At 52.0% G+C, this 23,512-nt stretch overlaps 1 protein-coding gene across 3 annotated transcripts in view; it reads left to right on the top strand.

Moving 5' to 3' along the window:
• Afap1l2 (actin filament associated protein 1 like 2) overlaps positions 1 to 22,158 on the top strand; it is an 88,484-nt gene extending 66,326 nt beyond the window's left edge. For 2 of the 3 annotated variants that reach the window (XM_055591719.1, XM_055591721.1), the window contains exons 6-19: positions 4,145 to 4,350; positions 5,717 to 5,896; positions 8,645 to 8,734; positions 10,126 to 10,210; positions 10,668 to 10,772; positions 12,898 to 13,109; positions 15,253 to 15,398; positions 16,124 to 16,235; positions 17,070 to 17,297; positions 17,381 to 17,561; positions 17,706 to 17,915; positions 20,090 to 20,283; positions 20,376 to 20,504; positions 21,150 to 22,158. In XM_055591719.1, coding sequence (XP_055447694.1) covers positions 4,145 to 4,350; positions 5,717 to 5,896; positions 8,645 to 8,734; positions 10,126 to 10,210; positions 10,668 to 10,772; positions 12,898 to 13,109; positions 15,253 to 15,398; positions 16,124 to 16,235; positions 17,070 to 17,297; positions 17,381 to 17,561; positions 17,706 to 17,915; positions 20,090 to 20,283; positions 20,376 to 20,504; positions 21,150 to 21,176 — 2,105 coding nt within the window. In that variant the 3' untranslated portion in view covers positions 21,177 to 22,158. The remainder of the gene's footprint in view (positions 1 to 4,144; positions 4,351 to 5,716; positions 5,897 to 8,644; positions 8,735 to 10,125; positions 10,211 to 10,667; positions 10,773 to 12,897; positions 13,110 to 15,252; positions 15,399 to 16,123; positions 16,236 to 17,069; positions 17,298 to 17,380; positions 17,562 to 17,705; positions 17,916 to 20,089; positions 20,284 to 20,375; positions 20,505 to 21,149) is intronic. The other variant, XM_055591720.1, reaches the window with a different exon arrangement.
• Positions 22,159 to 23,512: the final 1,354 nt, after the last annotated feature.

Here is a 23,512-nt window from a genome sequence, read left to right as displayed (position 1 = left end):
CCTGCTGGCCGCCACCTGCTGGCCACCACCTGCTGGCCGCCACCTGCTGGCCGCCACCTGCTGGCCGCCACCTGGTGGCTGCCACCTGGTTTGGGGCTTCTCACTGTGTCAATTTGAACTCACCAGGAGAATTGGGCCAGGGAAGCAGGTGGCGGGAAGATTGCCCATATCTCCTGCCATCACAAGGTCTGGGGACAGTTTGGGGAGTTGAACATCCTTGAGACAGAGAACTTTACTGTTCTCTATTTATCTATTTACTGTCAGAGTGGTAAACCAGACAGCCCTCACCGCTGTCCCCACACCTGCCTGAGCAGAGTGACCGGTTGCAGCAAGAGGAAGGAGCGAGGGTGTTGCTCTAGCTGGTTGGCCAACGGACTTGTGCTGGCTTCGTTGACAAGGCCAGATGCTGGGACTCTGTCCTGCTTTGTCACTAGTGTCCCAGTGCTGTTTCACTAGTGTCCCTCTCTGTGTGCTTGAGACGTGACGACCCTCTGTTTGCCCAAGATATCAAGGGTCTTCATCCTGATGTGTCAAGCTGGGGAAGACCAGTTGTGGTAACACCTAACTCCCCTGTGTTGATTTCAGAGCAGTATAGCATTTCTGAGCCTGTGTAATTTAGGTATTCCGGCACCTCTAATGTTTGGCTCAGCCACCCTCCAAGTCCAGAGCTCCCTCTCTGCAAAGAGGGAGTAGAAAATGCCTGCCTGCTTCTTAGAAGCAATAGCCAGACATGACACACATCGTTCTGACCACATGCCATGGCTGAGGACTTGTGGTCACCTAGGTGTGAACAGAACTTGTAAATGGCATCTTCAGCCTCTCGTGGTAAGTCCACACCTCAGAGGGGACAGCAGTAGCCTCTGGTGCAGTGGTTCTCCACCTTCTTGAAACTGTGACCCTTTAATACACTTCTTCATGTGGTGGCGACCCCAACCGTGAAATTATTCTCATTGCTACTTCATAACTGTAATTTTGCTACTGTTATGAATCATAATATAAATATCTGTGCTTTCTGATGGTCCCAGGTGACCCCTGTGAAGGGGCCAGTCAATCTCCAAAGAGGTTGTGACCCACAGGTTGAGAACTGTTCTAGAGATAGGCAGTCACATACCACATCTGAGTCTTTGTGCATGACTGCATCTCTCTTCATCCTTCCCCTCCTTCCCTCCCTACCCCTCCCTCTCTCCACCCTCTGTCTGTGCCTTTGAACATCAATCACACAGGTCCTCATGGAGTAGCCCTCCCTACTGGAGTCCCCAGATGGGCACAGGTGCCGGAAGGAGTCATTTATGCCACAATCAAATTGGGTACTGCTTGTCCCCAGAGTTGAGAGCCAAAGGTTTCCTGTTCTGAGAAGGGTGCATGCCCTGGGATGCCATGCTGTCCTGTCCCCTCGGCTGGTCCTGCATGATCGTTGGGGTACACTTTCCCAATGAGCGTACAATCCTGCATTCTGTAAAGCCTGCCTGTGGCACACTCTGCCTTCTAGAAAGCTGTGCCCATGGAACCAGGAGGTATACATCAGGATCTGTGCCTGCCACTCCTCCTCACCCCACACCCCTGCAAGCCAGGGAGAGGTCTGTTTTAAGAAAACTCAACATTAATGAGGCGCTGTTGTCCTTCCTAAGAATAAATAAGGTAGTTAATGTATTTGCTCTAAAAATTCCTGAGCTACTCCCTGTACTAGGATTAGCTGTTATGCCTCAGCTAGCTTCTGGGGACCTCACACCATCAGAACTCCTCATGAGATGAGGCCATCTCATCAGGCCTGGGCCCTGGGGACAGAGCCAGTGCATTCACACCTAGCCTGGCAGCCTCTCTCGGCTGCACTTTTGTTCTGGAGGGAAGAATCACACTGGCCAGGCCACTCTTCTCCCTTCACTCTTTACAGATCCTGCAATGCTAAGGACTGAAACTTAGCCTAGGCACTCGGCCCATCTCTCCATCAAATTAGCTCCCTTGAGCTCTCTCTTGCCTCTTGATCTGTCTGCTTGCATGCTTGCAGATCTGCCTTCTCCTTGCCTTCTTCTCTTAGGGAGGTCACTGAGGTGCAAACTAGTTTTCAGGGCTTGAATTGATTGTGGTAGTGGTGATACTTGCAGGTAGAGAAAACGATACTGACTTAGCCAGGCCCGGCTGCTGGCTGCTAAACAGCATTGCAGTGGCAGCATTCGCCATGCTGTTTCTTCGTCCTATGTTTAAGTTGTTGCTTATTTATTTTGGTGCTGGGCTGTAGCCTAGAGAATCCTGCAGGTCAGGCAACAGCTCAATCTCTTTTTAATGTTTATATTTACTCCTATGTGAAAGCAAGAGATAGGGGCTGACGAGACACACACATACCACAGCACCCGTGTGGAAGTCAGTGTCGGGCTCAGCAGCATGCACCCTTACCCAGTGAGCCATCTTGCAGCTCTGCCTCTTCTTTTTTCAAAGTTAGTTTCCGCAGATAAGTTCCCAGACTGGGATTACTGGATCAGAAAGTAGGGATGCTTTGTGGCTTCTGAAACAACAGGCTGCTTTCTGAGAGGCTTGTGTGAGTTTACGGTACCACAGCAACCCCAGAGCTCAGGGCCCTCCTCTGGAAGGTGCCCTGACTTTCCATCGCTGTGTGGTCAATAGCTATAACAGGTGTGGGCTATGGACGCTGGACCCTTTTTTCCTATGTATTTGGTAAGCCAGGAAGATGCAGGTGATGTGTTACTTTTGGAAATGTGGATACAGAGTAAATACATTTTGTTTGGCTCAGTGACTAGAATAATTACCACAGTAGGCCCATTCCACTTTCCTATATTCTAATTCAACTGCAACTCTTTAACTAATAAGCTAGAAAGATAAAGCGGCCAGCCCATGGTGGTCTCTTGAAGTGAGTCACGGGGTAGCAGGGGCTGTTGTTCAGTCTGTGTCAGGGAGACCAGAACTATGGCATGGAGGCACAAGGACACTGCCGTTGGTTCTCTGAGCGGAGGGGCGTGTCTAACGATAGAGGGATATCCAGCTCCTTGTCCATGGGACTCCAGGCAGAATATCAAGATCACTAGGGAACCATCACAGGAATCCAGGAATTCTTTCCCATGATGCTTTTTAAAGGACAGTTACATGAATGGATTGATGTATACATGATGAAGGGGTGGATGCATGGATGCATGCATGGTTGGATACATCAATGCATGGATGGATGAATGCATTGGGTAGGTGGGTCAGTGGGTGCACGGACCCATGCATGAATAGATGCATGCGTGCATGAATGGATGTGTGGGTAGGAGGAAGACTGATTTCCGTATGGTTTTTGTTGGCCTTGACCACAGCGGTGGGGCTAGAAAAGAGAGCCATGCTTGCAGAACAATAGGGCTAGGAGCTAACCTTGGAAGAAGGAGAAGTGTGCGCCAAATCATGCAGTTTATACTGTGCTGAGTCGAGGGATTCTTTAAGATAGAACATAAAGCAGCCTCTGGCAGGTGGTAGGAGAAGCTGTAAGATAGAGCCCAGGTCAGGAGCTCAGGGCTGTTCCGGGGGCTGTGGCCCAGGGAACTAGCAGATTTGTTAAGGGCTCTGAGCAGAACCCAGGACATTGTTTTGTTATTTTTGTTTTTCTTTTGAGATAGGGTCTCACTATGTAGACCAAGATGACCTGGAATTCAGAGACCCACCTGTCTCTACTTCACTAGGGTAAAGGGCATGCCCTAAACAAGGAAATCAACCGCTTCCAAGAAAGCCATTTCCTGCTATGGTTTATGTGGCTTCTTTTTCTTTTCTTTCTGACCCACCTGCCCCTGCAAGAGACAGGTCCCTCTGAGACCTGGGGCAGAGGTTGACCCAGCCTGGAATCTGGAATTCCCACTAGCTGAGGAGCCAGGGGCCCATAGGGCTATGATACAGTTCATCAGCGGGACGGCCACATCTCACGGGGTTGTCTGTGGAGTCGTGAAGACAGAGTCTAGGCAGGAAAATATGCTGTGTGGTCCAAGTCAGTATCTGAGAAGTTTCCTCAAGTGGGCTGGGGACATAACGTTGCTGAGCTCTTTCAAGGATGGGAGGCCAGATGGTTGCAGCCTGGGGTTTCCAGCCGCTCCTGCCTGCTGCCTCCTGCATGTTGCTTACAGATGCCAGGCTGGGCCCTGACTGACTGGGTGGATCTTCCTTGCAGAAGATGGAGAGGCTGTGAGCAGCTCCTACGAGTCCTATGATGAAGAGGAGAACAGCAAAGGCTATACAGTCTCCTACCAGTGGCCCTCGCCTGAGGCCAGCATTGAGCTGATGCGTGATGCCCGCATCTGTGCCTTCCTGTGGCGGAAGAAGTGGCTAGGCCAGTGGGCCAAGCAGCTGTGTGTGATCAGGGACACCAGGCTCTTGGTTAGTGTTCTTCTTTACTGTGTGCTGCAGGGGCAGTGGGAGAGGGGGTGGTCCCTGATACACATGGGGGGTTAGCCTTTGCTATCAGGAGAGTTTAATGTTTTCCTAGCCTAAGAAAATGTGCAGAATTTTGCATGTGTAGATGAACGTATTTTGTCTGAATTAGGAAGATGTAATAATTTTTAATTAACTGTGAAAGCAGCAAGGTTGCTCTCTCCATCCTATCCCTTGCACTTGCTTATTTTTTCGGGCAGGTCTTGAACTTGTCATCCTCCTGCCTCAGCATCTCCAGGGCAGGGATTACAGACATGTCCCAATACAGGGTCTCCTTGCTTTAAAAAAATATATATATTATTATTTTTTTTGAAAGGTACATTCCCAGTGCCTTCCTCAGCCCAGCTCCAGCCTCAGTCCTGGCTGCTGCTTTGGTTTGAGCAACCTCAGAATTGTTGGAATCATCCCAAGAACTACAAAACTTAGAGCTACTTACTCTAAGTCAAAACCTGCAGAGGAACCAGAGATTGACTCTGACAATAGTTGCACTTCCTGGTATTTTAAATTAAAATTCAGTTTTCAACTAGGTGTGGTTGGTCCACTGCTTCAAAGTGTGGGGCAAGATTATTTGAGTCTCAGAACTCAAGGCCAGCCTGGGCAGGACTTTGTCTCGAAACAGAACGAAGACTCACAGCCCCTGTCCTGACCCAAGAACTCGGGGGCTTTATAAGCGTCACCCGCTAGCCGCAGTGCGTCCGCCTCAGTGCAGAGGTTATTTTGGGTGATGTTATCTCACTGTGCTATGAGGACCTTTGTTTTACAAGGAGATGCTGAAGGACAAGGCTTCTTCTCTGGTAGAGGATGATGGTCCCCTCCTTTGAGTTCTGGTATCTGCTAAGCTAGACCGTAAGACAGCTGTGACATTAAGGATGTGATCCTCATGAAGCCAGTGTACATTCCAGCAATCCATTGCTGACCAGAGCATCTCGTAAGTGGCTCACGGCTCTACTGGAGAAGTTCCCTTGTCAGAAGCCAGAGCAGTGTAGAACTATCTGAATGAGGCAGGTTCTTCGACATCCCTGGTCAAGGTCAGGGAGAAGGAGCTTGAGGGAGAGACAGACAGAGACAGAGAGTGACACAGAGAGAGTGTGACAGAGAGACACAGAGAGATAGACATACAGACAGACAGAGAGACAGACAGCTGGACAGAGGCTGGCAGAGGTTAAGGCCCTAGGCCTGCCTTACGGTCTTCAGCCCTATGGCTTGGAGATAAGGTCAGTCTCCAGGAGCGGGGACATCTCAGTGTCCAGGGGCCTCTCCTTTGCAGAATCCACACCTGTACCTAGGCAAAGTCGCATCCTTTCTCTTCCAGTGCTACAAATCATCCAAAGACCACAGCCCTCAGCTAGATGTGAGCTTGCTGGGCAGCAGCGTCGTGCACAAGGAGAAGCAGGTGCGGAAGAAAGAGCACAAGCTGAAGATCACGCCCATGAACGCGGATGTGATTGTGCTGGGCCTGCAGAGCAAGGACCAGGCCGAGCAGTGGCTTCGGGTAAGCGGACTGCAGGGCCCAGCTGCTTCCACCAGGGCCTAAGAGAAGGGCTCCTGGAGTCCTGGATGATGTGGTCCAGAGTAGAAAGGGTCCTTCGGGTGCTCTGGGCTTGCAGCATCCTGAGTATTGGAGATCAGTGTCACAGCCCACTGCAGACCCTCCTGCTGCTCAGTCCAAATCCTTGGAAGCCAGGACTTGGCTGTAGTTGGAATCCCTTTGCTGTCTTTCTTCTGATGAGGCATCACATTCTTCTGTGATAACGGGCAGTAGGTATGTGCGGCTTCTGTGGGCTTATGCACCGTGGGCTTGAACAGGTTTAACCCTGGGCGTAGCCAGGCAGTGTTGAGGAGCCTGCTTCATGGGACTGGAGAGTAAGGCTGGGAGGCAGAGGGAGCCGTCACCCGGCAAATGAGCCGCAGCTGGATTGTAGAGCAAGCACTGCCTCCCTGGCACACGGTCCCTGCCACCTCAGGTGCCCCTGAGGAGCTCTGCCGCTCTGCGGTCCATTTTCCACATGGAAGCAGCTGGGGAGGGTCCGAGCTAAAGGTGTTGAGCATGATAGATCCAGAAGCAAGAAAAGACTCCCAGCTGGGCAAGGGCACAAAGCCAACCAGCGCCCTGGTGATCCCGTGAGAGCCACGCCACCTTCTGCCATGCCTGCTTCCGCCTTCTGCTCCACCCCTGTGCCCACATGAGTGTTTGTGGCATTGTAGCCACCACCCCAGCCCTCCTGGCCAAGCAGAGCCATCACTGAGCCTGTCACAAAGGAGCCTGAGGTGACTTATTAAACATGACTAGAAATGGTACCTACCCAGGTGCTGGCCAGGTGCTGAGCACCCCAGATTTGACACAGCTGTTTTTGTGAAACCACTAAATATTTTGAGAAGTCTAGCCAAGCATGTCCACTAGGAGAAACAGGTGCTTGAGTCCTTTCTGAATAATTTTCAGGTGGTTATAGACTGTTGTGTAGGGCAGAGGAGGCCATTATACAAACAGATGTGCAGTTTGGAGGATCTGGAAGATTCCTGAGAGACTATTTGACTTTGACAAGTCAAGGCTGGCATGCATGCATGTGTGTGTGTGTGCACACATATGTATGTATGTATATATGTTTGTGTACATATGTACAACACATGTATGTATATATTATGTGTATATGTGTTGTGAGTATGTGTATATGTATTGTGTGTATAAATGTATGTGTACGTATGTATCGTGTGTATGTATATGTATTGTGTGTATGTGTGTATGTATGTATACACGCATACACACAGACACACACAGACACACACATGAAGTGATCTGAAGTTGTTTTTTTAATGCACGCAAAGTGCTCAGTACCAGGCACAGTGTATGCCAAGCACAGGGCACTTGGCCAGCAGAGCCGAGGGGCTGGTCTGGGTGCCAGGGCTGAGTCGCTGGCTGGACTCCCTTCTCTTGCCCAGCTCTCCCTTTTGGTGCCTGGCAGTCCTGCGCATACTCGTGCTCTTAAGTGCACAGGTTCCCACGAGCGTGCACACGTGTTTACACACCTGTGCCTGTATGCGGATATGCACATGTACACCGCTCCTAGCCCTAGTTCCCAGGGCTGTTCTGTCTGCTCAGACCTAGCCCTCCTTCCTGACCCCTGCCGCTCTCCCTGGCACCACAGCTCTTCTGGAGGGCTCAAAGACAAGAGCATGACTCAGGCGACACCAGGTCTGCATCTCCGCTGCACAGAGAAACCCTTCTTCCCTGGGCAGACGGGGAGAGGTGGCGCTGGCTCTGAGCAGCCGCCCACAGCTGCCCACGCCTGCCACAGAGCAGGATGGTCTCAGGCAGGAAGGACAGGAGTGAGGGCGCCTGTCCTGCACGGGGTCCTCCCGGGCACAGATGCGGTGACTGAGGCTACGCTGGGGTCACAGAGCTAGGTGCTGAGTCCACACCTGCCTCCCTCCCATGAAATGTTGCATGGTTATCATGGGTCTGAGCCCCTAGCTGGGGGCTAGCTGGGAAGTGAGAGATGCCCCATCTCCCCTTCCCCAGAGCCAAGCTTCCCTGCTGTTTGCTTGTTTGTCTTTGTTTTACATCCTCTGATTTCAAACTCACTTCCACAAACGGTTGTAGGCAGAGACTAGAAATGGATGGTTCTTGAAACATGTGACACACACGTGGAGGAAGGGGATCTGCCTTTTCTCACTCTTTTCCCCCTCTGGGAATCCCCCAGATAGCTCTGGGCTCAGAAGGGAGTTGCATAGCTGCTTAGTGAGACCAGTGCCACCCCTGACCTGTGTGTCCCCAGGCTAGACACAAAGTACCGTAAATCACGTCCTTTCTAGGAAAGGTGAAATGGCCCAAGGCTGGTGGCCCGAGGCTGGTGACCTGTGGCCAGCAAGTGTGCAGACCCTACATCAGAGCAGTATCCATGCTTGCTTCCAGGTGGTGTGGAGTCTCTGAGTGGGCCCCGAGCCCTGGAAAGTCAGGGAGGCATCCAGCAACTGTACGCTCACCCCAAGACAGCATAGCAGCCCTCAGGGTGGCAGAAAGGGCGTTCATGGAGCCCAGCACAGGCTGCTGTAACCTGTGGGACCTTGATGCAGAGGTCCCTTCACACCCCCAGATTAGGGGGTTCCGCAGGGAAGTGTATTTCGGGCTGTGACCAGGGCATGGGTGCTGCTGTTCTTGAGGTTCTGTCTCTCCTGCTGTGAGGCCAGGCAGCACGGGCATGCAAGGGCCGTGGTCTCTGCTCATGGTGACTTTTTGGTCCAGGTCATCCAGGAGGTGAGCTGCCTGCCTTCCGAAGGGGCCTCAGAGGGAAACCAGTACACGCCAGATGCCCAGCGCCTGAACTGTCAGAAAGTATGTCTCCCCCTGCCCGGAGGGAGGGCCCAGGTCCAGGTGTTCTTGGTAAAAACTGAGAGTGTAAAACTGAAAGCAGCCTTGTTCTTGTATTGCAGCCCAGTTAATAAGGGACACACAGTGCCTGGGCAAGGGCAGGAAGCGAGAGTGGCCGAAATGGATGACACGGTTACAGACCTAACTATTGTCCTGCTTAAGGGAGAATGTTAGTGAAACAAAACTCACTTTGCCCGTGTTCCTTTTCTATATAAAACCTTGGTGAAGGACATTCAATGCACACAGTGATAGTTTGGAAAGTCATTTTCACACAAGCCTGTCACACATCTCCAGCCCTGTGTTTCCCTCCGCCCCCGCACAGCTGCCGCGTGCGTGTCATATGCAAGTTATTTCATGTATCTGTATAAGCTTGCACTGTGTGTGCTTCTGAGTCTGACTTATTTTTCTTCACGTGACGATCTCTAATTGTATTCCTTTTCCCGCAAATGACACGGTTCCATTCTTCTCCGTGGCCGAATAAGACTCCACTATGTGTACATGCCGCATTCTCCTCAGTCCTCTGCGGATGGAGCCTAGACTGATTTCGCAGCTTGGCTCTCGTGAATTACTCCGTATTCTTGAGCCAAAGATGTCTTTCACAAGGCTGCAGCTCTTCCCCCACCGGTCCCTAGCCTCCGGTGGAGCATCCCAGAGCCGATCCCTGCCAGCAGCTCCAGCCTGGCAGCCTCCGTGCACAGAGCTATGGGAGCCCTGGCTTCAAGGCCAGGTGCAGTTCACCTGTGCACCCCTTCCTATCCCCGTGTCAGCAGGCAGGAAGCCCCGCGCCTGGGCATGCACGTATGCACACAGGAGCATGGTGTCTCTTGTGTCCCTAGCACTGGCAAGGCAGGGAGCAAGAGTGTCCACAGAGCAGTTAAGCAAGGAGGAGGAAGATGTGGGGCCGCCTTATTCTTCGGAAGGCTGAAGGCCACACAGCCAGGCAGGGCCACTGAGAGGGGCCGGTGCCTTCGGGTCTCACTCACTGTTTGCTGCCAACAGGAATGAGTTTGGGTTCTCTTCCACTGGGCGAGGACGAGGGTTCCTCCTGCAGGCACAGCTTCCCACTGGCGATGGGCCTACTGTCCGGTCAGGGCCATTTGGAGCACTTGCAAATAGGATGGCAGGGGAGGTACTCTGACAGTGGGGGAAGGTGAATCTCAGAAAGGAGAATGATGCTAGGTGCTCCAGAGAGTCCCAAATGGAAGCTTGGCCAGTGTCCCACCAGTGGCCTCAATTCTGGCTGGCAGAGGCTTGGATGGGTAATCTCTAAGAGCTGCTTATTTCGCTTTAAATTTTACTTCTCACGGTAACCAGTCCCAGGAGGTGATCCCTGTCCATCTGTTTGTTGTTTGCAGCCAGATATAGCTGAGAAGTACCTGTCAGCTTCGGATTATGGGAACACCACTGATGGCCATCCTGAGGTCCCAGAGACCAAAGACGGTAACCAGGCTATGGGCCTCTATCCCACGGTTGAGATGGCAACAGCATCTAGGGTGTGAGCCTTGGCTGTCTGGTGCAGCTCTAATTGCTGTGGGGGTAACTGACTAACAGAACGAAGGGAGAGAGGGCCAAACCAGTTACGTTTTGCCACAGGCTGGGGAAGAGAACATCCTTTGAGCCCTTCTCCAGCCCTTCTTCAAACCTCTTTGTGGTCACACAGGCTGTAAAGAGTCCCAGGGTTCACATACACTGAGATGCTGAGCATCCCCAGGGCGTGTGCGACTTTGGAATAGCTGGCGTGGCCTCCCAGTCCTCAGTCGGGAGGTGCATATGCTCACGTGCACCCATGCCTGTGTGCACATGCGTGGAGTGGGGAGGCTGAGTGGAGGGCGGTGGAGATGAGTTTGCTCGGGTAGGCTGTGTCCTACACTGATAGTTTTCCCTCTCATCTTAATAGTCAAGAAGAAATGTTCCACCGGCCTCAAACTGAGCAACCTGATGAACCTGGGCAGGAAGAAGTCTACATCACTGGAGCCACCAGAGAGATCCCTCGAGACATCCAGTAAGGCAAACGAGTGCCTGGGCCTTGTGACGGTATGGGTGTTGGGGCGGTGAGCCCAGGTAGTGAAGGCAGAGGACTCTGTGTCTGGAGAGCACACAGAGCCGGAGCCTGGATTGCTGTCCCCTGTGGGTTGGTCTTTATGCTTCACCAGGTTCTGTCCTGCACTGTTGGTTCCTCTGGGGAAGTGAGGGGTACGTGGTTGGTACCATCTCAGTGTTAAGTGTCCTGTTTTCTCCGCAGTATGGGGTATGGCAGGCAGTGCTGGACAGGGTAGGTGGGGGGCCCTTCACCTGAGTACATGTGGGACCATCTTCATGGTCATCAGGATTTGGGACATAGAGAACCTTTCTTTCCCTGGGATCAGAGATGGTGTCATGGCGCTGACCTTGGAGGGCAGGTGGGAGCTGAGCAGATTTAACTGCGTGAGAGCTGGAGGAGGACCTCTGAGCTGGGGCCAGGCAAGACCTGGGGACCATGGGAAGCTGGAGCAGCAGGTTCAGAGAGCAAGCATGGGTGCTGCCAGGCTCGCACAGGCCATCTCTCCTCTCACTCAGACCTAAAGCAGCTGAGGTCAGGCAGGAGGCAGGCCAGGCCCGGAGAACATCCTGGTACGAAACTTCTTACTCCCCTGGCTGGGGCTTCTGGCTGCAGCACCCCTGGGGCCTGAAGGCCATTGCTCCTCACTCCAGGTCTTCTTCTCTATCCCACTCTCAGGCTCTTTCCTGAGTCCCCAGCTCTCTTATTCCTTGACAAGGACAGGGTAGGAGACAAGGCTTCCCCTCGGGAGCCTTCTGCTTCCCAGGCTGCAGAGCAGCCTGCTTCCACCTGTCACTGCAGCTTTACGAAGCACAGTGCATGGCCTGGGGGCCTGGTCCCAGCGCACCAGTGTCTGAGATGAGCCGGATTGTTGCATGTTCACGTGACCTCTCACATGAGGCTGGGAACGTGGCAGTGAGAATCAGTGCTCAGGGACTTAGCACTCACTACCTTGATCTACATCTCTCTTGTCCAGAGGGTTGTGATGGGCACAGTAGCATCTGTTTGGAGTGCAGGTTCTGGGGTCTCAGTCCTGCACTTTGATGTCATTTTGACATGGAATAGAGGCACACATGATCCCCACTCCCACTGTGTGGCCAGCTCTGTATGGGGCAGGATGTCTGCTCTCATCTACCTCCTGCTTATCTGGCTAGTGCTCAGAGCAGCTGCCAGTCACATAGAATGCAGAAGACCTGTTCCATATGCCTGTGTGTTTGAGAAGGCTCAGAGAGAAGACAACCTGCTCCACACAGGCATGCAGAAGGCCTGGAAGCCAGGTTTTGCTCATCTTTGTCCGTCCCTCGGGGACAAGGCCACATTGCTGTATGGTGGCAGCTCAGTAAACCTTGAGAAGCTGAACACATACATGCAACCACCATGGGTGAGGGTGTCCTAGGTGTACCCTGGTGCTGGCAGGCGAAGCGGGAGCCAGTCAAAAGGCTAAAACATGCATACCTGGTACTGTGGAGAGGTGCTGCAGTTCCTGGAGAGACACGCGTGTCCAGAGGAGGAGGTCAGCTTAGAAGCGGAACTTTGCTAAGCCCTCTATGTTTTCACAGAAGGAAAACTGAGTCAGGGAAAGAGAGGGCATGGGCATTCCTGCTCAGGAGAAATGAAGAGGGTTGGGCACTGTGAGTTAAGTCTGGTCAAACTATCAGGGGAGCTGAGGAAACCAAGGCTGCGCAGGCAGCAGGCCTGACTCTGAAGCCAGGAGATTTGACCTGAGTACCAGAAGCTAGAGCACAGAGGCATGGAGATGAGGTGCAGAGCCTGGGTCCTCTGCGTGTACTCAACAGCTAGGTCTAATGGAGGCCGAATCCCTCTTTCCTCTGGTCATACTTTTGCCAAGAGCCAGGATAGCTGTACTGCCTGCCTCAGAGGGTCTGGCTGTTAGAAAATAATGTACTCTTGAGAGTCACAGTGTCAGTGATGACGTGTGACAGCTCTGAAAAGGTGACACCATGGTTTTCTAGGTCCTGCTGCAGCCACGTCCCTGTCGGAGAGTGTCCCTTGCTAGGAGGGTCATCCTCTTTAGATGTGTGTTAGGAGGAGGGTGGCCTCACCCTCCCGTCTGTACACCCTTCTGCAGGCTACCTAAACGTGCTGGTGAACAGCCAGTGGAAGTCACGCTGGTGCTTCGTTAGGGACAGCCACCTGCATTTCTACCAGGACCGGAACCGGAGCAAGGTGGCCCAGCAGCCCCTCCGCCTGCTGGGCTGTGACGTGCTGCCAGACCCTAGCCCCGACCACCTGTATTCCTTCCGAATCCTCCATAATGGCGAGGAGCTGGTCAAGCTTGAGGTACTGTTGGCTGCTGGGCAGGCAGGAAGGGCAGCCAAGGGGGCGGGCAGTCTCTGATGTCCACCCAAAACGCTGAGGACCGGGAGCTCACTGGGGCACGACCAGCATGGCTTCATGTTGTGTTTACCTCCATCACTTGCAATTGTTTGCTTAAAAATGCCCATTCTCATCAGACCTCAGGGTGGTGGCTTTGTAACAGGGGTGGGACCATGGGCGTCGCTCTGTGCTAAGGGCAGCCGGGGAGGACTGTTAGCCGCTGGCACCCCTCCCCCCTCATCCCTCCGGCAGATACCAGAGAGGCTTTTGAAACTCAAAGGAGTGATAATTACTTTCTGTGCTGCCAGTCATGAGAACCCAGAGGCCCAGGACACAAAAATCAGGGCTGCTGGACTTTATCTGGGACCAGGATTTGCTCTGTGATATAATTACAGTTTGGCCTCTGCCTGCCCTTGGTTTCATGCATTGTTAAAGTTACAAAAACAAGGGATGACATAATGCCAGTCTGCAAGGAGCCCCACCGGCGGGCCCAAGGTCCTACTGGCAAGCTGGCACTTGCCTGCTAACTATCCCATCCACTCAGTCTGTGGTCAGGCATCTCCCAAAGTCTGCTTCAATGCTGCCATCTGGTGGCTGGGACACCCACAGCACCCACGGCTTCACAGAGACACAGTCATCCATTCATAAGCCAGTCTACCCCCTGGATGATGTGTCTGTCCTCACAGACTTATTTTCTAGTTTGGTAGTGTGACGATGTTTGGCTAATTGCACAGTTAGCAGTTTAAGCACAGTTTCAGGGAAGGAGAAGGGCGCCATGAAGTGTTGGTGACGTAGACAGGAAGAGCTGCTGCAGTTGCCCAGTGTCGGGGTGGCGGCCTAGAAGATGCCTTTGAAAAGCAGCATTGAGAAATCCAGTTGGAAAGAAGTTAACCGTCTTCTTTTTCTTGTGGCTGTGAATAAATGCCTGACATAAAACAAGGCAGCAAAGAGAAACTGATTTGGCTTGTGGTTTGAAGGGAAACGGTCCATCTGATTGGGGAACTCATGGCCACAGAGCTGTGAGTGGCCAGTCACACCTCACCCACAGTCTGGAGACAGCTGGATGCGGGCACTCAGCATGCATTCTCCTTTTTATTCAGCGCAGGCCCCCAGAACACGGGGCGGGGCTACTCACCTTCAGGGTGCATTTTCCCTCTTCACTTAATCTTCGTGGAAGCCCAGAGGTGGGGTGCTGGTGGTGTACACCATTGATCCCGGGAGGCAGAGGCAGGCCAGCTGTGAGCTCAAGGCCATCCTGGTCTACAGAGTGAGTTCCAGGCCAGTCAAGGCCACACAGAGACACCCTGTCCTGAAAAACAAAAACAAAAGAAAAAACAAAGATGCCCAGAGGTGTCTTTCCTGCATACTTCCAAATCCAGCCAAGCAGACAGTGAGGATGCATGTCACAGCGACCAGAAGTCAGGTTCGGTTTGTAGCTGCCACCTGAGAGGGGTGTAGGACGTGTGTGCCAGCGGGGTAGCCAGTTTTGCTCATGAAAATAAGCCCGTCACTCTTTCCCGGTTTGCTTATATTTTGTCATGAAGGCAAGAAATAATATTGGCATTTGGATAGAAGTGTCCTGGGTCTGCGGTTCGATGGATCCTTTTAGGGTGTACCATCCCCCTAAAAGGAAGCACACAGAAGTGCTGCAACTGGGTAGTGAATTAGGACTTCTTGCTCTTGCAGTATGCCTTTCAGGTTCCTTGATTTTATTGATGCCGTAAACAAAAATAAAGACAGTCTGTGTGTGCATGGGTTAAGATGACAAAGGACCAGTGGCTGTCCGTGGAACAGACTGACCTACAATGGAAACAGTTACTCAGGAACCGACAATTTTAGCAACAGATGCTAACTCCTGACAATCTTCCATGGTCCTTGCCTTGAGAGTGTATTATCAGCTTAAACCATGTGATGCTCCCCACAGATACCTGAAGTGTCACTGAGTGGCACCATGGCATCACTGCCAGGAAGCAGTACTTAGGTTTGCTGATAAAACTGAGGGTACCCTGCTCAGGCTGCCTCAGGCTTGACGGTGGGGCGGGAGTGAGCTGTCCTGGCCTAGGGGGAGAGACTGGCCAGGATATCCGTGACTCCCGTGTCCTTCTAGGCTAAGTCCTCAGAGGAGATGGACCACTGGCTAGACGTTCTGCTCTCAGAGTCCGGCTCCAAAACAGGCCCGGAAGAGTTCACCTACGACTATGTGGACGCCGAAAGGGTTTCCTGTATTGTGAGTGCGGCCGAAACCTCTCTCTTGTGAGTAACAAGAGGCCTGTCCTTGCAGTCTTCCAGTCCAGCCTTATTTCTCGGCCTGATGGGTAGCTAGGGCAGCACGACCTCTGAGAGCAGGTGGTCAGGTGAGTCCTGCTTGTCCTGCAGGAGGAAGGTGCAGAGCAAGAAGCGGGGAGCGGCACGGCACAGCCCTCAGGGAGACCTAGATAGGGGCTAGCCCCACAGTCTGGGGAGCCCCACAGGCTCCCCAGCTCCCAAGTGCAGACTGGGCGCCTTTCCTGCCTTCCCCTTGCCCCTGGACTCCTCACTGGTGCATTCTGGGATATGCAGGGCAAGGCAGGCATTTCCACTTTACAGATGAGCAGACAGGCTTCGGCAGGAGTGTCTTGGAGAAGGTGCTTCCGGTTCCTTAATGTTCAGAATGGGGTGCATCTTGTCTGAGCAGCCCAGGTGCACTGTGGGAGTGAAAAGTGCTGGCACCCTGTGGCTGGCACTAGGATGGGCGTATGAAGGGAGGAAGGCTGCAGCAGTCTGACAAGAGACTTGGGGTGGCAAGGAAGTTTGTTTTCTCTGGAGGGGAAATCCAGACCCAAGAATTTCAGAACCACGACAAGGAGAGGGCCCTAGCTGGGTGTAGGTAGGCATTTATCTCCGATGTCTGTGTCGCCAAGCTTTTATTCCATGTTCCTTGAGGCTGGTGGGATTGTACAGGGTCACGGAAGCTTCATGTGCCTACATATGTCTTCCAGACTGATGCAGAGAAAGTTCTCTGAGCCCAACACATACATCGATGGCCTGCCCAGCCGGGCCTCCCAGGAAGACCTGTATGATGATGTGGAGATGTCAGAGCTAACAGCAGTGGTAAGCCCCTGGACAGTGGCATGTACTGTCTGGTCCTCCTGCCACGCATGGGCTTGTATGGCTGACCCAACTGGAGACCTAGCTAGAAAATACCCATTTATTTGCTCTGGTCAGTGCTAGGGGCAGGGCACAGATGGTAGGCAGTATGTGTTGGGTTTCAGAGCTGGGACAGGCAGCTGAGGTGCCTATTTCATGTACCAGAGCAGAGCTGGCCTCCAGATCCTCCTAGCATCCCTCAGTCCCTACCTGTTACAGGGCGTGGCTGGCATACTCTGTCTTCACTGTTTAATCCAGACATTTTGGTCCTCTCTCTCTCTCTCTCTCCCTCCTCTATCTCTCTGCATGTGCACGCCCTTTCTTCCTCCCCTGCTTCTCTGTCTCCCTGTCTGCATGGTGACTTCCCTAGCCCAAGAGCTGCCCCCAATAAACCTGCCTTTATACTTTAGTGTGGCTCAAACTTGCTTATTTTGTCGGTGGGAGGACACCTGTCAGTACAGGGTGGGAGCAGCGGCACCATTAGCCTTCATGTCCACAGTGGTGGCTGGGGTAGGCCGGGCATGCTGGCGGCAGGGGCCTGGTTCTGGAACAGAGCAGTTCTTGCAGGGTGGTTAGCTCCCGCTCCCTCAGTCCTGACCCCCTCTAGAAAGACTTGTCACTTTCCTTTTTACATGGGTGCCTTGTCCTGAGGCTTCTGCCTCTGCACTCTGACATCCTACCCAGGACTCCACAGAGGGTTCCTCTGGAAGGGAGGGAGCTACCCAGAAACTCCAGCCTGAGCTGGACAGAAGACTGGAGTCCAAGGGAATGGGGCAATAAACCAGCTTTTTCCTGAAGGTGGAGCCTGCTGGGGAAGCCACCCCTGCCTTTGATGCTACCAGCGAGAGTGAGCTTGACCGAGTGTACCTGGATCTCACGCCTGCCAGGGCCTTCCTGCACAGCCCCAGTGAGGAAGCCCAGGTGCATCTGGATGACCCATCGGAGTCCCTCACGGTTGACCCAAGACCGGGCACCACCCTGGATGATCCCCACACAGAGTCTCCAGAAGGTCTGGGGGAGCAGCAGGTATGAGCCAGCCCATCCAGGGTGCCCAGCCACCCTGCCAGGAACTGCAGTCATGGAGTGGTGTGTGATTTTTCTCGGCACAGAGGCAGCTAGAGACTCAGGAGTCTTCAGAGCTCACGGAGCCCACCCCAAGAATCACCATGGTAAAGCTGCAGGCCGAGCAGCAGAGAATCTCCTTCCCAGCCAACTGCCCAGACACGGTGGCTTCTGCCCCCGCCAGCGCCAGCCCTCCTGTGAAGGACAGGTTGAGGGTGACCAGCGCAGGTATGTGGACGAGATCCAGGCTTAACATTGTAGGCCTAAGGCTCAAAGAGGGGAAAGAGCCTGCCATGAAACACACGACTACAGTGAGGGACCTTCCCATCTCTGCGGGGCTGGCATCCAGTGTGAGTGTGTCTTCTGCCAAAGGTCAGACCTCATCCATTCCTGCTGATGCAAGCCGTTCCCTCTCTGGGTCTGTAGAGATCAAACTTGGGAAGAACCGGACAGAGGCAGAGGTGAAGCGCTACACGGAGGAGAAGGAGAGACTGGAGAGGAGTAAGGAGGAGATCCGGGGCCACCTGGCTCAGCTCCGCAGAGAGAAGCGGGAGCTCAAGGAGGCCCTGTCAAGATGTACAGGTAGGGAACTCTGCATTTGTCATCTGCCTGTGGATCCCCCTCCCCTGGCCCGAGTCCCCTCACCCTTGGAAAGGCCCTTCTGCTTCTGGTTCTATCTGAGGCTGTCTCTGCCCAGATCCCTGGGCCGGTGTCCTCAGCTCTGGCAGGTAGGGCAGGGAATCAGGTTGTCCCCAGGTTGCAGCTGAGCCTGGGTGTGAGATCTGGGTCAGCTGACTGGTGTGCCAAGTCAGCCCTACGCTAGCCACACCTGCAGTGCACTCTTTAATTTCCAGGCTGTTGTTTTAAGTGCATAAAATCAGAGGCACTGGTAAAAGAATCTGAGGCCTTCCGGATGATTTTCCAAAGTCTCACATCTTCTCAGGGAGGTTTCTCAGCAACTGAGCTCTGAGGCCTTTCAGAATTACTTGACCTGGATCTCATTTGCTTTTTAAATCACGGAGTTGCACCAGCAAGCACAACTGGCATAGCAGGTTTGAGGACAAATAGAACAGGTTCCTGAGAAGCTTATGGGTGACAAGTGAAGGACAGTCTTGGGGATAGTGTCATTCAGGTTTTTAGTTGTCAGGACAGAGCCCGTTTGTCCAGCAGTGACAAACATGCACAGAACAGTATACACACACACAAACATTCAGTTAGCAGCTGTCTTGTTGACTTTTTTATTGCTATGACAAAATACCATGACGAAAGCAACTTAAAAAAGAATGTAATGTGGGGCTCGCAGTTCCAGAGGGACTGAGCCCATGGTTGTCATGGTGGGGATTACAGCAGCAGGCATGAGTGGAGCAATAACTGAGAGCATATATGCTGAGACAGAACCAGAGTAGACAGAGAGCCAACTGGGCATGACATGGGCTTTTCAAACATCAAAGCCCGCCCTCCAGTGCCATGCCACCTCCTCCAGCAAGGCCACGCCTCCTCATCCTTCTCAAACAGTTCCACCTGCTAGGGGCCAGGCATTCAAATATACGAACCCCAAAGAAAGCCCGTCTCTGCAAGCAGCCGCTCCCTGTAGTCGCCCCCTTGCTTTTGGGATTTAACATTCCTAGATGCTGTAAGTGAGGTTCTTATTGCTATGATGTAATATCTGAAGTAACAACTCTGAGGAGGAGGGAGGCCGCAGTCCATGGTTGGGCTGTCTCCGCCTGTGGAGGAGCAGAGCTAGGCCCAAACTCACCCTTCAAAGGCCTGTCCTGGGGACCCTCTTCTTCCAAGGCCCCACCCCACCCAGTTCTGTTGTCTCTTCATAGCCCATTAAATACTGAAATATTTCTTGATTGCAAGCCTTTGTGAGCTCATTGCTGGGGATGACCTTACACATGCAGGCGCTGTACTGGTTTCCTGGGTACCTCTCAGTCTGTACAAGTTGGTGATCACCTCACAGGAGGAAGAAGGCTGGGACACAGGTGACAGAGACTCCTCATATCAGTCCTTGGAGTCCCCTCAATACAAGCTGGGCTGTGAGGAAGGGGTCTAGGCTTCCTCATCTCTCTGACAGATATTCCAGATTGGGGAAAAAAACATTTCTCATGACAGCTTATTCTGCTGGCAAATTAAGTTTGTAGTCTTATAGTCACAGACACTAAGAAAGTGACTTCAGAGCACTGATGAGTTCAGAATCCCAAACATCTCTAACGGCAGTGCTTAACTCTCTGTTTTTCTGAACTGTGGCCCACCCAGGGCTGTTGGTTGCCTCTCATGAAGCTTTAGAATAGTTTCTTGTGGCTGCTAAGTGGTGAACATAGCCGATGCAATCGATTTTTCTGGCAGTGACTTGTTTAACTCCAGGCCCAGGAAATGCCATGGCTGAGAACTGCATTCAGGCCTTGGGAAGCACCAGGGTGTGGAGGGAACAGTATGGGACAGGGCGACAGGGTCCCAGCCACCATCCAAGGACCACTGCAAAAGTTTCTTTTGGGATAGAACTGAGTGGTTAGAACCTACCAGGAGGGGCTCAGGCTGAGAGTGCAGAGCTCATGCCCTCCGAAGCCCTCCCTGTCTGTGCAGAGTAACTTGGATGTCAGCCATGAGGCTCTGCTGCCCACTGAAAGGCCACTCCTGCCCTTCTGTGTTAGAGCCAGACCTGGGGTCCAGAAAGTATGTATATAAGCCCTGGCCTGGCTCCCTGGCTTGGGCTGAAATCCTGTCCTCTGCAGCAAGTTTGATTCTCTCTGCAGATAAGGGAGTCCTGGCCAGCCTGGAGCAGAAGCTGAGGAAAGTGGACGAGGCGTGCCGGATTGAGGAGAGCAGGCGTGTGGACCTTGAGCTCAGCATCATGGATGTGAAGGACAACCTGAAGAAGGCTGAGGCCGGGCCCGTGACCCTTGGCACCACTGTGGATACCACCCACCTGGACAACGTGAGCCCTCGGGTGAGTGCTGGGCACTGGGGCTCCTGACAAGGGTTGGGAGGGGCAGGTTTGATATACAAACATTTTGAGCCAGCCCTTGTTCTTCTCCTTAGCCACAGCCCAAAGCTGCCACCCCCACCCCCACTCCAGACTCTACCCCAGTCAACTCTGCCTCTGTGCTCAAGAACAGGCCACTTTCTGTCATGGTCACAGGCAAAGGCACTGTCTTGCAGAAAGCCAAGGTAAGAGGCCGCTCCGGACTCCAGGGTCAGCAGGACGGTAGGCCCTCTTTGGTGGCAGGTGGAACTTGGTGGCTTTGGGCACTAGTGCTGAGTGAGTGTGTTTTCTCCGTCTTCCTGCTGGCTAACTAGAGGTCTTATGCTTAACTCGTGTTCTTCCCAGTGAGCCTGAGGACATCTCCACCCATGACCTCCCTTCCACTCAGTAATAGATTCTAGAGACAGGCTGTGGCTGAAATGTTTTCAACCCAAAAGGTTTCTACCATCAAAACCAAAGCCGCCAGTGACAAAAGGCTCAATAAAGTAAAAACAGGGGCTGAGCACATGGTATAGTTTCTCCCCGAGGGCTGAACGAGAAGCCTTACTTGTACAGTAAGGAGCACGCCTGCAGTTGCTTTGGCTTTGACACACTTTGTGTTTTATTTCTGCCCTATGCCCTTGCTGAGAAAGTCAGACACCCACACCCATGGTGAAACATCAGTCCTCAACTTCCCTGAGCATGCAGACATCACTAATCAATCACAGCATTCGGCTGATGAGGCTAGCTCTATTTGTAACTACTTTAGAGCTTATAGTTTTTCTACCTAAATGGAGGTTAGTACAGAAGATAACTTTCTTTTCTGGGGTGCTTTATGTTTGGTACTCTAGGAATGGGAGAAGAAAGGAGCCAGTTAGAAAACAAGAATTATCTAAAAACTCTTGTGACAATCCTGCTTCGAAAAAAACATCAACTCTGAGGAAAGGTGAGTCTGCTTAGAGGAAAAAGCAAGGAGTGAGGCCCTGCGGTGGAGCTTCAGTCAGAAGCGCACTGACCCTTCTCGAGCGACAGGGAACACAGTGGTGGCAGCGGCGGCTTCTTCAGAGACTAAATCTGTTGGCTGTCAGTAAGACATTGTACTTTTTCTTTCCTTTTTTAGGATTTCATCCATCACTCTATTTCTTACTGAAATTTTTAAGTAGTGAAAAAAATGGCCACATGGCTCTTGGTGATGAGAAAATCTAAACTTCTTTTATCTTTTATCCAGTATTTGGCAATGTTAAGGATTAAATCACCCTTGCCTCCACGCTTGTCCCCCACATTGGTGGGCCCAGTGTGGTCTCTGATGATGATAAGGAGCATTTGCCACCAGTGGTGGAAACTCTGGAAATCAGTAGTGGATGGAACCTAGCTGAGTCACTCTGACCCCACTGAGGACTTTCCCCCAAGTCCACAGCAGTCCTGATTCAACCGCCTTTAAAAGACAAACTTTTAAACAATGCTGTATTATAATGAGGGAAAAGTCCCTGTGTTTACAGACTCTGTCTGAGGCCAGGCCACTTTTTAAAAAAAAAAAAAGTTAGTTGATTACCTCTTCGTTCCCATTTGAAAGGTATTTTTAATTTCCGGTCCCCTTGCGAGGAAAACAGCAGTGGATTAGAGCAGCCTTTCTTGTCTGTTCAGACTGGCAGCCAGGGCTGCCCTCCTGTCCCTCTGTGATGACATTAACACATGCTGATACATTTCATCTGTTCCCTGCTCTGTTTCCGGGCATTCGGAGTCAGTTAGCTAGCGCTGGCTTCTGAAGGCTAAATGTTTTTATGCTTATGTTGTCTTTCTAATCCCAGGGCATTTATCCCCTACATCATAAACACTTGGTGATCTTTACCAAGTGCTAAGCTAGATTTTTTTTTAATAAAATGTTTATTGTATTTTGGGTTTCCCTTGTATTTCTTGGCATGACACAGGGCAAAGGTCTTTATTACTTACACACTGAACTTCAAAATATATACTGTAAAAACTGGCAGAGCCACATGGGTGGCCTAGCAAGAAACTTTGGGGTCCCTTAATTGCTAACCTGAAAGCCGTGTTAATCGTATAATCAACAAGGTGCCACACACACAGGAAACATCTCCAGAAGATGATTTCATACAGACAGCTGAAACTGAACCTTTGGAGGTTAAACAGGCTCACAAGCAATTCTTGGGAAAAAGAAACATACAAATATGTAGAAGACTGCCTATGCAATGATTAAGGAAATTCATAACATAAATGTATTTATTTTATATTTAAAAATCAACAAAACCAAATTCCGACTCTTTGAACATGGTACTGCAATTAAAGAAGAAAAAGACGACACCAAAGTGAAGTAAAATAGCAAAATGACAAAGAAACAGTAAATGTGGACGGTGACAAGACCTTTTGAGACTATCCTGGGACTGCAGCAGGGTAGAGGTTTGGGGACCCTGGTGTGCCGTGGTAAAGTTAGCTCTGCTCTCATGCGAAAATGCCTATGTACTGCAAAACAATATAATTCACATCCACAGTCTAACTGTGAAGGAAAAAAATGTCTAGAAGTGGGGAAAGCATACGGCAAACCTGGGGCAGTGTCTCAGCCAGACAGACTGACGCCCAGAACACGGACAGTGCTCAACACTGTTTGCATGTAGATACGGGCACTGCCAATACTTCTCCAACGCTGTCCTGCAGCCCGCAGAGCTCTGCACATAGCTTTTCCCGAAGCCCCAGCTCCAAGCAGCACAAGCAAGCAGGAGGTCAGGCCTGTGAGTGCTGCAGACTTAGGTACATAGTGGGCCAAAGAGATCCAAAGACTCCTCTTTGCCACACAGACACAAACTCTCCTGACGAAGGAATGACCAGTCTGTCTTGAAAAATCCCTTCATGGCCTGGGCATGAGAAGCACAATAGGCTTGAGAATCGAACCTCCTGGTCGCCCCTTCACCCTCATTGGCTGAGTTTGAGAACCCTGCCTGTCACTGCCACCACTGAAAGGAGGACAAGAACCGCACTGCCACTAACTGCTCCTGAGACACCTCTGCAAGGAAAGCCTTCTGAAGGTCCTGTGCCCGGCACCCTCACCGGTCACACAGGGCCCTTTGAGACCAGGGCTCTCTGCACAATATGGCCCTCCCCTGTACACAAGCTGGTTAATTGGTCAAATCGCTGTCTGAGACCTTCCTAGGCCTCTCACATACACAGATCTGGTCACCAGAAAGTCACAAGTGACACATAA

The sequence above is a fragment of the Psammomys obesus genome, unplaced genomic scaffold, assembly GCF_907164565.1.
Source record: "Psammomys obesus unplaced genomic scaffold, mPsaObe1.curated_primary_1811, whole genome shotgun sequence".
Lineage (NCBI taxonomy): Eukaryota > Metazoa > Chordata > Mammalia > Rodentia > Muridae > Psammomys > Psammomys obesus.
The sequence above is the reverse complement of the archived record's forward strand: the minus strand, read 5'-3'. Positions and strand labels throughout refer to the sequence as shown.